The 16799-nt window shown below is 43.5% G+C and overlaps 1 protein-coding gene across 12 annotated transcripts in view; it reads right to left on the minus strand.

Annotated features, from left to right (window-relative positions):
- Window positions 1–630: 630 nt before the first annotated feature.
- wnk1.L (WNK lysine deficient protein kinase 1 L homeolog) overlaps window positions 631–16799 on the minus strand; it is a 160079-nt gene continuing 143910 nt past the window's right edge. For 7 of the 12 annotated variants that reach the window (XM_041585946.1, XM_041585945.1, XM_041585943.1 and 4 more), the window contains 9 exons: window positions 16210–16282; window positions 15496–15563; window positions 14790–15385; window positions 14478–14680; window positions 13070–13246; window positions 10659–10751; window positions 5657–5698; window positions 5138–5328; window positions 631–3746 (listed from right to left, as the gene is read on the minus strand). In XM_041585946.1, the coding sequence (XP_041441880.1) occupies window positions 3426–3746; window positions 5138–5328; window positions 5657–5698; window positions 10659–10751; window positions 13070–13246; window positions 14478–14680; window positions 14790–15385; window positions 15496–15563; window positions 16210–16282 (1764 nt within the window). In that variant the 3' untranslated portion in view covers window positions 631–3425. The remainder of the gene's footprint in view (window positions 3747–5137; window positions 5329–5656; window positions 5699–10658; window positions 10752–13069; window positions 13247–14477; window positions 14681–14789; window positions 15386–15495; window positions 15564–16209; window positions 16283–16799) is intronic. The other 5 variants (XM_041585949.1, XM_041585948.1, XM_041585954.1 and 2 more) reach the window with 3 other exon arrangements.

The raw sequence follows: 16799 nt of genomic DNA on the forward strand, positions 1-16799 counted from the left end.
CAGAGACTATTATCCCACTGTTACTATAGGCACCATCTTTTCCTACTATACCTGCTATCCCACAGTCACACTCCCTTCCCAGAGACTATTATCCCACTGTTACTATAGGCACCATCTTTTCCTACTATACCTGCTATCCCACAGTCACACTCCCTTCCCAGAGACTATTATCCCACTGTTACTATAGACACCATCTCTCCCTACTATACCTGCTATCCCACAGTCACACTCCCTTCCCAGAGACTATTATCCCACTGTTACTATAGACACCATCTCTCCCTACTATACCTGCTGTCCCACAGTCACACTCCCTTCCCAGAGACTATTATCCACTGTTACTATAGACACCATCTCTCCCTACTATACCTGCTATCCCACAGTCACACTCCCACTGTTACTATAGGCACAGTCTCTCCCTACTATACCTGCTATCCCACAGTCACACTCCCTTCCCAGAGACTATTATCCCACTGTTACTATAGGCAACATCTCTCCCTACTATACCTGCTATCCCACAGTCACACTCCCTTCCCAGAGACTATTATCCCACTGTTACTATAGGCACCATCTCTCTTTACTTTTTGTCATTATTATAGAAGTCTCGAGGCAAAGCATTAAATGACACCACAGTAAAATAAGGCTTCATTTATTAGGTTTTAATATCCATCTACAGAGGCAATAAAAAGAGAAAAAAGTGCAAATTTGTACAGAAAGATACAGAACAGAAAGTGCAAACAGAAAATTCACAGCTCCAGGGAAATCCCACATTCTTTTTTTTTTTGTCTTTATTTGGATACAGTGTTAAATATCATAAGGGAAAGAGGAGATTTCTGGGTAAAGGCTCATTGGGGGGGGGGAAGATAATGCAAAAGAAGTGTAAATATCTGTTAATACGGCGCTCAGTAGCATGGTATATATATATAGTCTTGGAATCTGTCTTTTTCCTCTTTTTTTTAAATGTTTTCTCATTTATCTGTGGGGGGTCAGTGGAAAATAATCCAGAGCATGCACAACACCTTAGATACCAAACAAAAAAAATCTTTCTGCTGGGGCCACTGGTTTAAAGGAAAACAGACCTCAAACTTTGATATATGCCCCGCCCCCCAAGAAAAGTATATAAAATATATATATATGTAAAATAAATACCGATCAGCGGTTTACAATGTGCAAATCCCTCATTGGATCTCCCCTTTCTGAACGATAGCCCAGAAACATCACATTATAGCCCCTCCCCCATTGCTCCTCCTACAAACATGGCTACAGCCTAATGCAGCTGCTCGCGAGCTCTAAGGCGGCTCCGCTGATAAAAGCAGCTCTCGTGGGACGGTAGCCTATCACGTTCCAGTGCTTTTGGAAAGATGAGAGGTACTAGCAGATCAATCCTTGCTCCCAATTAACCAATCACTTTATTGCTTACAGTAGAACTAACTGTGACATCACAAAGAGGGAATAAAAGGATTGATTCTTGAGATAAAGAAACTTTAAACTCGATTCGGGGCTCTTAAAGGGCAACTAAACCCACAGTAATGAATCGGTTTATATTTATTGACTGCTCCTCCGAGTACTTTTGCCATTTAGACACATGTTGTATTTTAAGCGGTTCCCGAGATATAAGCAGTTTTATACTGCTAGCCAGGCTTCAGCGCAACAGAGGCCCCGAGTGTCAGCGACCCGAGCGGTCAATCTGTTTCTATGTACTTCCTGGATTCTGTTAACCCTTGGGTCGCTGAATTGAAGTCAAGCTAAAAGGCCTGGTATTAGCAGTCTAAAAATTCAAATATCTTGGGAACCACCAAATAAACAAACAATGAATGTAAATTGCAAACGTTAGCAGAGAAGCAGCCTGACTATGTTCGCACCAATTTGTTTTGGGGGGTTTAGATGTTTTTTAAGCAAGCCACAAGAGGGAAGGGGTGAAAGATGCAATTTTCGGGCAGAAACTCGGCAGCTTTTCTAATGAGAATTCCCCCCCCCCCCATCTGCGTTAAAGGCATGGGGACGAGCACTGAACTCCAAATCCCTGTGCAAAGCCATAGGGTTAATACTGTAGGGTGTCTTATCCCTAGAGACCGAAAACTAGAGCTGGCAATCGACACCAGACACAAAGGAAAAAAAGAAGAGATAAACAAAAACAGGGGGCTAATCAGAAAGATTGACCCGATACAGGAAACCGATGCCCCCCCAAATCCCCAACTGCTCTTTCCTTCAACCAGGCAACTTCACAACTTTATACATCATTAAAATCCCCAAAAAAACCCTTATCAAATAGACACAAACCTTCCAGAACCGACTCCTAAATGGATTGCACCTTCGGAACCACCATCACTTTCTGTTAAAGCTCTGAATTAACCTTCCGACCAAAGTCCCTGTGTGTTTCAAAGCACCCCCTGTCCCTGCTGGCATCAGATGCACCCTGTCTGATAACCCTGTGGATCTCCTGGGTAAGAGGAAAAGCGGTGTCAGACTTGCTTACCGGGATTCCTGCAATAATCCCGGTGGACTCTCCTGCTCATGCTACAAAAAGAAGAACGGAGAGAAGGTGACAAGAGTATATGGAGAAGAGAATCAAGAATCAGATGGAGAGTGGGTCTATGGTTTGCAGGAACCCCAGTCCGACACTTAATCGGGACAAAAGGGACTGGATTGGGCAACGTGGGTTTCCAGAGATCCATGAAAAGCCCTAAGTCTGCAAACTGCCCGGCAACACAATACGAAACCAAAGCTCAACACTTTCATTGCCAGAGGACAAACGAGCAGCGCCTGGTGGGCGTAACTACACAAGTGCGTTTATTGGGGGGGGGGGGATGCAAATAGCGCACGCGCTAGAGAACATTCAAGGCACTAAAAAAAAAAATATTCGACTAGAGAGAGTCGTGTTCAAGTTCGATGTCGTTTTTTGTGTCGCCCTCTAACGTTCTGCTCTTTTATTATAATTACTACTGTTGCCCAACAACATATATCTATATATATATATATATATATATATATATATATATATATATATATATATATATAGATCACAGTGTAATGTTCTCGCAGAACTTTAATATATTTCTATAGATTTACTTGAATTCGTACATTTGTAACGCTGCAGTCAAAGCCGTTATTATGTCTCTATATTAAAGCGTTAATGACCTATATCTGTGCTCGCGTATTATACGCCCTGCCCCCCCCCCACTTGCCATTCAACTGCCGCCCAATGTTGATCCGCGTGGGATTAGGGGGGCAGACGCTCATCCGTATGATGTGGGTTCCCCTTTAAGGCAGGGAGGGGCAGCTGTACCTCTAGGGGTTGCGCTTTGTAGAGATCAGAGTTATTGTAGGATGAGGGCGGAGCTTTAGAAGTAGCCACTGCAGTGACATTTGGGGTACCCCTTCCTTTGCTCCCCCCGAATCTTGCATTCCATGCCAGGGATCCCCTCCCACTAGGTAGTCCGCAGATTGGATCCTTGGGGGTTGCTGATGGATTTCTGCAAGCTGCTGATACCAAAGTTCTGTAAGGAAGAAGTCACTGCTGGGTGGAATTGGCCCAAAGGCTGAGAGGAAGGGGGGACCCCAGCGCTGCTCCAGTGAGTTTGGAACAGGGTCCCGGGGATTCCATATTGTTGCGGGGGGCACATTCCTTTGGGGTAGTGAGCAAGAGAGGTAGCAGAGGCTGCTGGGAGAGAGACCGGTCCCCCGAGGGACTGAGTCATGGAGACACACAGCTGTCCAGGAGCAGAGAACTTTCGGGCCATGCCAGGTCCCTGCCAGGAACAGAACAGAATAATTACCCATAATGCCCGTGTCCTCAATAAATTGCAATCTCTCTGCATACTGACTCTTAAAGGGGAACTATTGCAAAAATTTTAATCCAACATAAGCTCCCCTGTACAATCAAATATTCTGACCGTTTGTGAAATAATCAAGTTTATCTTCACTATTCATCTCTCGGCATCTGTTTCTCCTCAATCTGTCTTTATTTAGCAGTTGGGTGTCAGATAAATTAGCCAATATATCTTATAGGGGGGCTCCTTTTGCCTAGAAGATGTATTAGAGATCAGTCTATCAAAATCACCAGACATCAAGTCTCTCTGCATGCAGGATTTGTGCAAAAGGCAGTTATTTTGTTAGATTTTTGTTTGTACTGGAATCAGTTATTTGAGTGAGCTTTAATACATCTGCTAGGAAAGGAGTCCCCCCCCTATAAGATATATTGGATCTAACTGTCACTATCTGACACCCAACTACTGCATGAAGAGAGAATGAAGAGAAACAGATGCTGAGAGAAGAATTAGAGCTCACTCAAATAACTGATTCCAGTACAAACAAAATCTAACAAAAGAACTGCCGTTTGCACAAATCCTGCATGTAGAGAGACATGATGTCTGGTGATTTTAATAGAGTGGGCTCTAATACATCTTCTAGGCAAAAGGAGTCCCCCTATAAGATATATTGGATCTAACTGTCAATGAATATCTGACACCCAACTGCTGAATGAAGACAGAATGAAGAGAAACAGATGCTGAGAGAGGAATAGTGAAGATAAACTTGATTATTTTCAGAAACGCTACAGAATTTTTAATTAATTGTATTTAGAAAGTTTCTTATTTCAGTATGGGGAAGCTTATATCGTGATAGTTCCCCATTAAATATAAATTACCCCAGTCTAATGCTCGGATTGGCTATAGCCCTGTGAACATTCTAATAGGGATGCACCAAATCCGCTATTTTGGATTCGGCCAAACCCTGAATCCTTTGCAAAAGATTCGGCCGAATACCGAACCAAATCCTAATTTGCATATGCAAATTAGGGGTGGGAAGGGGAAGACATTTTTTACTTCTTTGTTTAGTGAGAAAAAGTCACGCGATTTGCCTCCCCGCCCCTAATTTGCTTATGCAAATTAGGATTCAGATTCAGTTTGGCCGGGCCGAAGGATTCGGCCAAATCCGAATCCTTCTGAAAATGGCAGAATCCTGGATTCGGTGCATCCCTAAATTCTAGCACTTATGAACATTCCTATGAGACACTGGTCAGCTTCCCCTAAAACTCATCCCCTCCAGATCAAGCTGGCGGCTTATTGGCCTGTATATGATTCGGCTCCCCCCACATTATCAACCAATCCTAGGCCTGGATCATAAGATAAATGTCACTGACCTCATAGCTGGGATGTCCAGAGGCCTTGCAAGTCTTTTTTCCAGTCAGGTTCATGGCGTCTCGGGCCCAGTTGTCGACCAGTTTGTGTAGGTCATCTGTGAAGGTTCCTTTGCGACTGGAGGACACGGGGGGGGCGTTGGACTGGGGGGCCGGGGCAGCAGATGGAGCCACAGTGTTAGTACTGCTGGTCCCTGAAACAAAGAAAGAAAAGGTAAGATGCCAGGGGAAGAAGGAACACCAACATTGCGAAGGGATTTGTTCTCGCTCTCCCATATATTAATATACAAGGGTGGGAGCTGCCATATTGCATTTCATGATTGACACACATTCTATATACACAGCGCCACCTACAGGTCGGTCAGTTGTAATGCAATAAAGCAGCTCCGACCCCTATACTAAATGACAGTGGCTGGACATGATATGGCACCGAGGGAAGAGTCGATGGATGGGCAGGTGGGTGGGTACGGGGTGAGGATGAATCAATATAGAGATATATAGAAATATATAAAAGATAGTTACTACAGAGCTGGTTGCAAGGACAGACTTTTTTCACCATCTTCCCTGAAGCAGAAAGAGAGAGACATCAGTTATGAGAGAGTGCGGATCAAGGGCACAGTGGGGGGGGGGGATGAGTTTGCAGTTTGGGGGGGAATAGGGAGAAGGCAGAAGGGGTGGGGGGCACAGCAGTGGGTATTGGGGGCTTTTATACTGTGCTTTCCACCAGGCAGGGGAGCAAGCAGAAGCAAAGTATAATGGGAATGACCACGAAATATATCCCTGGAGGAACAGAACCGCCTCAAAACCCAAATACAGACCAGGGTCAATCTTTTGTTATTCCTCCTCTACAGTCAGACTAGGGTCTGTTCTATTCCTCCTCTAAACCCCATTAGTTATTCCTCCTCTACAGTCAGATGAGAGTCTATTCTATTCCTCCTCTAAACCCCATTAGTTATTCCTCCTCTACAGTCAGATGAGAGTCTATTCTATTCCATCTCTAAAAACCCCATTAGTTATTCCTCCTCTACAGTCAGATGAGGGTCTGTTCTATTCCTCCTCTAAACCCCCATTAGTTATTCCTCCTCTACAGTCAGATGAGAGTCTATTCTATTCCTCCTCTAAACCCCATTAGTTATTCCTCCTCTACAGTCAGACGAGGGTCTGTTCTATTCCTCCTCTAAAACCCCATTTGTTATTCCTCCTCTACAGTCAGATGAGGGTCTGTTCTATTCCACCTCTAAAAACCCCATTAGTTATTCCTCCTCTACAGTCAGATGAGAGTCTGTTCTATTCCTCCTCTAAACCCCATTAGTTATTCCTCCTCTACAGTCAGACGAGGGTCTGTTCTATTCCTCCTCTATAAACCCCATTAGTTATTCCTCCTCTACAGTCAGATGAGAGTCTATTCTATTCCTCCTCTAAACCCCATTAGTTATTCCTCCTCTACAGTCAGACGAGGGTCTGTTCTATTCCTACTCTAAAAACCCCATTAGTTATTCCTCCTCTACAGTCAGATGAGAGTCTGTTCTATTCCTCCTCTAAAAACCCCATTAGTTATTCCTCATCTACAGTAAGATGAGTCTGTTCTATTCCTCCTCTAAAAACCCCATTAGTTATTCCTCCTCTACAGTCAGATGAGGGTCTGTTCTATTCCTCCTCTAAAAACCCCATTAGTTATTCCTCCTCTACAGTCAGACGAGGGTCTGTTATATTCCTCCTCTAAAACCCCATTTGTTATTCCTCCTCTACAGTCAGATGAGGGTCTGTTCTATTCCTCCTCTAAACCCCATTAGTTATTCCTCCTCTACAGTCAGACGAGGGTCTGTTCTATTCCTCCTCTAAAACCCCATTTGTTATTCCTCCTCTACAGTCAGATGAGAGTCTGTTCTATTCCTCCTCTAAACCCCATTAGTTATTCCTCCTCTACAGTCAGATGAGAGTCTGTTCTATTCCACCTCTAAAAACCCCATTAGTTATTCCTCCTCTACAGTCAGACGAGGGTCTGTTCTATTCCTCCTCTAAACCCCATTAGTTATTCCTCCTCTACAGTCAGATGAGGGTCTGTTCTATTCCTCCTCTAAAAACCCCATTAGTTATTCCTCCTCTACAGTCAGATGAGGGTCTGTTCTATTCCTCCTCTAAACCCCATTAGTTATTCCTCCTCTACAGTCAGAGGAGAGTCTGTTCTATTCCTCCTCTAAACCCGATTAGTTATTCCTCCTCTACAGTCAGACGAGGGTCTGTTCTATTCCTCCTCTAAAACCAGATGCTGTGTGTGGCCTGAAATTCTGCACAATTGAAATCCCATACATATAAACGCTTATAAGGAGTAGTTTGCCTTTAAATTAATGCTTAGTGTGATGCAGACACTGCTGTTCTCAGACAATTTGCAATTGGTCTAATTAGTTTTAGTTTTTTTTTTTGGTTGCTAGGGCTCAATTTACTCTAACAACCAGGCATGAGATGAATAGGGTTCAAGATAAGGAATAAAATGTAACACTAAAATTGTAGCCTGGCAGAACAATGGGTTTTTGGCTGTCAGTGACCCCCATTAGGACACTACCCACATATGTAATTTAAGACACTAAATTTGCCCAAGAGCAGTATCCCATAACAACCAATAAGAAGGTAGAATCTACTGGTCACCTGTTTAAAAGCAAAGATCCTATTGGTTGCCAAGGGTTACTGCTCTTGGGCAAACTTAGTGCCTTTTGTTGCATATGGGGGTTAGACACTAAAATGTAACTTAAAGGGGTGGCTCACCGTTAAGGTAACTTTTATTATGTTATAGAACGGCCAATTCTAAGCAACTTTTCAATTGGTCTTCGTTATTTATTTTTTTTAGGTTTATAGTTATTTGCCTTTTTCTTCTGATTATTTGCAGCTTTCAAATGGGCGTCGCTCACTCCCATCTAAAAAACAAATGCTCTGTAAGGCTACAAATGTATTGTTATTGCTACTTTTTATTACTGATCCTTCTATCAGGCCTCTCCTATTCATATTCCAGTCTCTTATTCAAATCAGTGCATTGTTGCTAGGGTAATTTGGAGCCTAGCAACCAGATGGCTGAAATTGCAAACTAGAGAGCTGCTGACTAAAAAGCTAAATAACTCAAAAACCACCAATAACAAAAACCAATTGCAAATTGTCTCAGAATATCACTCTCTACATCATACTAAAAGTTAACTCAAAGGGGAACAACCCCTTTAAAGGTAAACCAATGACCTGGTGACAATACTTAGAGCCTGTGAATGATTGGCTGCTTGGGAGATGCAGAAAGAGATGCAACACAGCTATTTACCTTGTTTAATTCTTCTTTTAAAGGGGTTGATCACCTTTTAATAAACTGTTAGTATGATGAGACAATTTGCAATTGGTTTTCATTTTTGATTATTTGTGCTTTTTGAGTTATTTGGCTTTTTATCCAGCAGCTCTCCAGTTTGCATTTTCAGTAAGCTGGTTGCTAGGGTCTTTATTACCCTAGCAACCATGCATTTGAAGAAGAGGCTGGAATATGAAAAGGAGAGGCCTGAATAGAAAGATGAATAATAAAAAAATAGCCAATGACAATGAATGTGTAGACTTACAGAGCACTTGTTTTTAGATGGGGGTCAGCGACCCCCATTTGAAAGCCGGAAAGAGTCAGAAGAAAAAAGCGAATAATTAAAAAACAATAAAAAATAAATAATGGAGACCAAAGGAAAAATTGCTTAGAATCGGCCGTTCTATAACCTAATAAAGTTAAAGGTGAACCACCCCTTTGAGGATTTGAGTGCAGAAAGCCTTGAATATTTAATTGGGAGCCTCCGTTTTGCTCATTGTGTTTGTTACAACAGACTCGGGCTTGTTTGCTCTGCCCTGACTACTACTCTTTGTACAGAACTAGATGCAGAGGTAGATTTAGGGCATTCACCGACAAACTGTAATTGTACAATGATCTGCATCAAATTTAATTGGGCAAGAGCGTTACTTATTATTAGCGTTATCTGTAGCAATAGAAATCTCTGCTGCTGCTGCTGAAATTGTCAGTCGGTGCAGTGAAGACGGGGCTGTTGATGAACCCTGAAGATTCAGAATTGGAGAGGAAAGAACAGAAAGACAAGGCAGAGAAGGAAGAGCAGGAAGGAACTTGTTCCACGTTGGAAGTGATGGATTCTGGGACTTGAAGTCCTTCTGCTTTCCATGATGGGTGATGCAGATGCTTGGGAAAGCAGAGGGACTTCAAGACCCAGAATCCATCATTTCTACACGGATCAAGGTGAAAGGAGGGGTTGAACGACTCTGCCAGCCTAAGGGGGTGGTCCATGCATCAAAGGCAGACTAGGAGGGTTTCTGTTCTATTTATTTTTGGCAGTTAGGATAGTGTTTATAGGGGTGGTTCACTTTTGGTATGTCATAGAATGGCTAATTTAATTCCAATTGGCCTTCATTATTTTTTAATGTTTTTTTTTTTTAATCATTTGCCTTCTTCTTCTGATTCTTTCCAGCTTTCAAATGGGGGTCACTGACCCCATCTAAAAACACATCCTCTGTAAGGCTACACCATTTATAGTTTATAGTTACTTTTTATTACTCATCTTTCTATTCAGGCCTCTCCTATTCATATTCCAATCTGTTTTTCAAATGCATGGTTACTAGGGTAATTTGGACTCTAGCAAACAGATGGCTGAAATTGCAAACTGCTGAATAAAAAGCTAAATAACTCAAAAACCACAAATAATAAAAAATGAAAACCAATCACAAATTGTCTCGGAATATCGCTCTCTACGTCATACTAAAAGTTGGTGACCAATCCCTTTAAGCACCTTCTTTACATAAACCCAACTGAATGAGCTCATGTCAAAAAGCAGAAGGTGGGTGGCTAATATTTTAATATCTCCTTTTTCATGATTACAGATGGAATAAATGTCAAAATAATCCATGGCCAGAGATACGACTGGAAGGGATGGCTGCGGCTTTAATTCTTGGCACACCAGCAGGAATACATTTGGGGTTGATCTTGGGGTAGGGATGCACCGAATCAAGGATTCAGACTTTTCCAGCAGGATTCGGCCGAACCGAATCAGAATTTAAATATGCAAATTGGGGGCAGGAAGTAAAAACTGGTTTCCTCTACCCACCCCTAATTTGCATATGCAAATTAGGATTACGATTCCGTATTCGGCCTAATCTTTCGCGAAGGATTCGGCCGAATCCAAAATAGTGGATTTGGTACATCCCTAATCTTGGGATAACAGATTTTGAGTTAATCTGAGGGTTCAGCATCAAGTACAAACCTGTAGCCTATAGGGGTCCGTTACCTACACTCCAAACAGAGTCGAATTGATCTATAGGCTCCAGGTCTCTCAATCAAGCTGCAGAGTGTGACCCCCCCCATTGCTCTTTAGGGGGCAGTGCTGAGTTTACTCTCCGAGCCGCATCTCCAGAGTTATAAGAAGAGCCAAGCCATAGGGTTACACAGGGGGTGATGGTACAAGCGGGAGACGAAGGATAAGAGACGGGGAAGGAGTAAAGTGTTACACACAAAGAGCCAAGCAGGGCGTACTCAGAAATCGCGTCCTACTGCCCGCCATTTTGAAGGAGACTCGTTCTGACGCACAGTTAAACTTGGCAGAGCCTGTGATGGAAACGGGAAGAACAGAATACAGAGAGAGGACAGACAGACGCAACACAATACAGAGAGGGAACCAATCAAAATCACCGCATTCATGGACATGGCATGGTCTCGAGCAAAGAATATAAAGGTTCTGCTACCAGGGAATTCTACACTAGATGACAAGAAGGAAAATATAGAAGGGAATACACAATGGGAATGTGAGAGCTATAAATGATGCAGAAATTCCTTCTTTCTGATTGGCCTGTGAGAACTAAACCATAAAACTTAATGTGGCTAAAAATGCCATATTTTATATAGTGAACTTGTGGCACCAGCCTAAAGTTTGAGCTTGTCAATAGCAGCAATGATCCAGGACTTCAAACTTGTCACAGGGGGTCACCATCTTGGAAAGTGTCTGTGACACTCACATGCTCAGTGGGCTCTGATTGGCTGTTGAGAAGCTAAGCTTAGGGGTCGTCACTAATTATCCAGCAGAAAATGAGCTTCCCCTGTAATATAAGCTGATGCTACAGGTTTGCTGATTATTAAATTCTGATGCTAATTGCACTGGTTTCTGTGCTGCCATGTAGTAATTGTGTATTAATTACTAATCAGCCTTATATTGTGACATTTCTATTCTATGTGTACTGTATATTGTGAGTGGGTCCCTAAGCTCAGTAAGTGACAGCAGCACAGAGCATGTGCAGTGAATCATCAGAAAAAAAGATGGGGAGCTACTGGGGCATCTTTGGAGTCACAGATCTTTACTGCTAAAGGGCTGTGGTTGCCTCGGGCTGGTACAGAAGCCCAAAACATACTGTAAATAAATTTCTTTAGTTAGGCTTTACTTCTCCTTTAAATCTCTTCTATTATCCTCACCCCTTTAGCTTTATTTTTGCAGCACTGCTGTAAAAAAAGGGGGAAGCAGTTTCTTAGCATGTTCTATTTGTCCAACTCAGATAATATAATGTAGGTGGGTGTAAATATGCAAAGAAGCAGTGCCTAATGTAACGCTAGAAGTAAATCCACTTGGCACCTTTGCAATTAGTCTTCATTTTTCGTGTACTTTGGATTATTCTGCTTTTTCTCCAGCAAGTGTCCAGTTTGGCATTTGAGCAGCATTCTGGTTACCAGGGTCTAATTTACCCTAGCAACCAGGCAGTGTCGGAAATAAGAAAGTGGGATATAAATTGCAGCCTTAGGGACCTTTAATGCCCCCTCCCCAGTTTGTGGAAAGAGCCAGAAATAGAGGGCAAGTGACTGAAATTCGTTAAAGGAACAGTTCAGTATAAAAACGGAGTAAATTAGCGATGTGCGGGTGGGTTCGGGCCGACCTCGCGGGTGGCAGGCGGATCCAGGTTGAGCTCTTCTCCCTGCTCTCCCTTGCTTCATTTTTTTTTTATAGACAAATGCCTCATCACCCCCCCATTTTTGTGATGTCATCGGCGGGGCGGGTCTATAAAAGGAACCCGGAAGTTGGGAGCTCGGCCTCACGGAGGGCGGGTTTACACACTAAAATAAATAGATCGGCTGTGCAAAATAAAAAATGTTTAGAATATAGTTAGTTAGCCAAAAATGTAATGTATGAAGACTGGAGTGATCATGTCTAACAGTACTCCAGAACTGCTTTTCAGCTCTCGGTTTCCACTGATTGGTTACCAGGCAGTAACCAATCAGCGACCTGAGTGGGTCATAACTGTTGCTTTTGAATCTGAGTAGGGATGGGCGAATTATTTCGCCTTGTTTTGCCTTGGAAATGTCGCCCATAGACTTGTATGATGGCGTGCGTCAAAAAAAAAAAAAAAAAGACGCGCGTCTAAAAAATTTGGTTGCGCGACAAAAACATTTTGACGCCCATAGACTTTAATGGGCGTCTGCGACAATTCGCCGCCGGCGAATTTTTGGCAAAACGAAACGGCTCAGATTCGCCCATCCCTAAATCTGAGCTGAATGCTGAGGATCAATTGAAAACTCACTGAACAGTTATGTCCCATGTGGCCCCCCTTATAGTCGCTGAAAAGCAGGAAGTAGTGTTCTGTTATGTTAGACATCCACCCACTCCAGACTTTATAGATTACATTTATGTCTAACTAACTCTATTAGATACATTTTTTTATTTTGCACAGCCGATTTATTTAACTAGTTTTTATTTTTATACTGAACTGTTCCTTTAAGACCAATTGAAAAGGTGCTAAGAAGAATACGCTATTTTATAACATACGAGAGGTGAGCGACCGCTAAATCTGATAGTACCCTGCGAAAGGGCTTACACAAAGTGCAGCAGAACCCTCATTCAGGTGCATATTGCTGAATACAGACTGCTTCTGATTGGAGCTTACCTTGGCCCTGTGTGGACAGGCTGGGCACAGAAAGGGCAGCGTCGCTAGTAAAGGCCGAACAGAGGATGTCACTGGAAGGGGAGGGTTTGAGAAGATGCTCTGGCGCACTGATTGGCGGGAGCAGAAGGCCCGGCTGTGGGGGCAATGCAGATGGTGCACTCTGTGTTGACAAGTCGCCTATAAACATATTCATAAATTAAAGGTCAAGAAAACCGTTCAACCTGTGCTATGAAAGACTAACAACTGGGATGTGATCCAGGAGTCAATGGAACCAGTTTACAACTGGTATCCAGCTCTACCATCATTTCCAGTAAAAAGCCTTAATCTCCAAGACTCTCCTTTACTTGGCATTGCCATGTGACAGCGGCCCCAAATCCAATGCAAATGTATGGATATATAGGCATTAGGGCCGGGATCCGTATGCAGAAAAAATAGAAGGTTTAGGGAACTCTAGGAAGCCACTTCCAATCAGAACAAAAGTAATTGAGTTTAAAAGTAGAAAAAAAATGCGTAAAGCTCGAGATGATTGTTTAAATACATTTTGTTTTCTACTTTTAAACTAGATTTTTGTCTGATTTATACGTGGCTTCCTAGAGTGCCCTAAACCTTCTATTTTTTTTTGCATACGGATTGTCCTCTCTCCTGAGCGGAGAGCCTGGGGCAGGAGCACCTGGGCCACTATTCTACCTTCTTACCACAATTGGATGTTTTTATGCTAACATATATTTTTTTGAGATTACTATATTAGGGCAGGGATCCCCAACTTTTTTTTTACCCATGTGCCACATTCAGCTCTAAAAAGAGTTGGGGAGCAACACAAGCATGAAAAGGTCCATGGGAGTGCCAAATAAGGGCTGTGATTGGCTGTTTGTTTGCCCCTATGTGGACTGGCAGCCTACAGGAGGTTCTATCTGGCACTACACCTGGTTTTATGAAATTAAAACTTGCCTCCAAGACTGGAATTCAAAAATTAGCAACTACTTTGAGGCCATGAAGAGCAACATCCAATGGGTTGGTGAGCAACACGAGCCACTGGTTGAGGGTCACTGCATTAGGGTATTTTTAACATAGTAAGTTTGATTGACAAAAAGACACACGTCCATCAAGTTCAACCTTTTAAGTCTGTATATAACTTGCCTAACTGCTATTGAATCCAGAGGAAGTCAAAATCCCTTTTGAAGTCTCTCCAATTTGCCTCAGAGGGAGAAAAATCCTTCCTGATGCCAAAAATATATATATAAAGTTCAAGAGGTGCGGGTCCTCTTGAACTTTACATAAAAACTTTGACCCTGCACCCACGTTTTTGTAAGACTGGTTCAGAGTGCAAGCGTCTGATTCAGGTTATATATATATATATATGTGATATAGGTTCCTGCCCAAACACAGAACTTTCATCTGCCCCCATTACCTGACAAATGAGGGCTGCGACTGTTGTGGGAGCTTCCTCGGCTGGACTTGCTGCCTTTACCCTTGGTGTGTCTCCTGCGTCGGCCAGAAAGGGGTGCTGCAGGGGGGATAATGACAGCAGGCGGGACTTTTCCTAATGCAGTGTACAAAAGCTCAATCTCCTGCTTCTGTCGACTTTGCAGCTCCTGAATCTCCTTGAGATGCCTGCCGGGAACATACAGTCCAATAAGATGTGATAACAGTACAACATGCAACCATAAAAAAGCAAGAAAATAGAGATTCTTGGGACAAAAAGGTGATTATATATACTCACTTGTCTCGTAGCCGTCGCAGTTCCTTCTTCAGATCTTCATCTTCGATATCTGAATCATTATCGCTGCTCATGTAGGACGAGTTGAAGGAATTGCTCAGGCTCTGCAAGCTGAGCTTTGATCCAAGCGCATGCTGCAAAACGGGGCTCCCAAGACTGTCCTCCTGCATCTCCCTGGCTGGATCGCTGAGAGCAACAGAGGATTCTTGTTGTGAGGATGGTCCATTCAGATGTTTCTCTGTCTTAGGGGAAGAGGACCTCTGGGAGTCTGTCTCCAACACCCCGGCAGACACATCATCTTGTGTTCGGGACACAGAAAAGCGACCGACTTTGTCTGCGGTGGTGGCAGTGCTAACCTGGAAGCGCCCCAATTTCACCAACTGCTTGGGGGATAGGCTCTGTGGAGGTGCCAAGGGGATACCAACACCATCCACTAGTTCTAAGGGGCCGGCGGGTTTTGTCTGTTGCTTAGTCAGGGTGCTCTCTGGACTACTACATGCAGAGGAAGAGGAGGATGTAGAAGAGGTGGATGAAGAGTCTGAGATGGATGGCTTTGTCTCCTCGCTCTGCTTCAGCACACCCTCGGCAGCCAATGAGACCTGCAGATACAAAACATGAACTTCAGTACAACCAGGAAGAGCCAAGTCCTGAAGCCTTCGCAAAACTACAATGGAGAAGAGAAGAACGGTTCCATCAGCCCGAGTCATACCTGAAACCTGCCCATCTTTTGCACATTCAAGCCGGCCTCTGCCTCTCCAACACTGGCCTTTGTTAATTCTGGAAGGCATTAAAAAAAAAAAGTTAAATCAATGGCACTGGCCAACAATGAATCATTGGGTTACACAGGAAAAATAGTCCAACTGTAAAATACGTAATTTTGTCACGATTCTCAAACTAGGTTTGGGGCAGCAGGGGAAGCCTGAAGGCCAATTAGGGTAGGATGGCTATCTGCTCTACTAGATACACCTGGAAGCAAAGGTAGTGAAAGATTTGGGGAGGCACACATCCTTGATGTCCAAGATATTCTTAGAACGATGGCTGATACAGTGTTTTAATATATGTGCGCACTTATGTTGACCCTCAAAGAGGGGTCTTGAATCAAATAAGTCTGGCAGTCACGCTCAGGGGTGCTTCGCCAATGAGGCGAGTTGAGGCTGTCACCTCAGGCGGCAGCGCCCCACTAGGTACCAGGCGGCGGCAAAAATGCAGCTCCTGGTACTTTAAGAGCGAATTTCAAGGCGGCGGAGTGGCCAGGATCGCCCCTGGTCACGCTTGATGTACCAAAGGTACTTACTGATCAAACTAAAGCCTTTGTATTGTCAGGTTATTCTGCTGTGCTCTTCAATACAACTCTGCGGGGGTACAAGGGCACTTTATATAAACAGGTCTCTAGAAAGTACAGAAAACGGCTGCCCAGCCTTACCTGAAACCGAGGGCTGTGATGCTGAGCTGACAGGTGCTGCTGCTGCACTGGTAGAAGTTACACTTTGCACAGGCTGGGAATGGAATAGGGAAAATACAGTTAGTTATAACAAAACAATGAGCTCGGTCCTAAACTGAAGCAACCACACACACTCGGGGTAAAGTATGAAAGCAAACCACCTCAGAGGGAAACAAAGTGACAGCAGCACAAATACTGATACAATTACTCGAGCCCAAGGTTCAGCAGCCCTATAATAGTAATGATCCAGGCCTTCAAAAGCTGCACCCAGCAGCCCCCCATCCTGGATATTTTGAGTGGGGGGCATCTTCAGAGACACAGATTAGAGTCCTGCAGCGGGTCGGCTACACGCGAGATACCCGCATAAAAAGAAGACACACTGCGGAATGAGGGGAGGATTTTCAGGTGCGGGTATAGATGCGGGTCGGGGGTCTCATCTAAATTTTTTATCTTATGTAATATTGTCTATATTTTACTCCTTTTAAAGTTTTACAAAACTTGTTTCTGTCCCCGTTACTTTTGATGATGTCACTACTGATTTGCAGCACCATCACTTCCTGTTTGATGGTGGT

The sequence above is a fragment of the Xenopus laevis genome, chromosome 3L, assembly GCF_017654675.1.
Source record: "Xenopus laevis strain J_2021 chromosome 3L, Xenopus_laevis_v10.1, whole genome shotgun sequence".
Lineage (NCBI taxonomy): Eukaryota > Metazoa > Chordata > Amphibia > Anura > Pipidae > Xenopus > Xenopus laevis.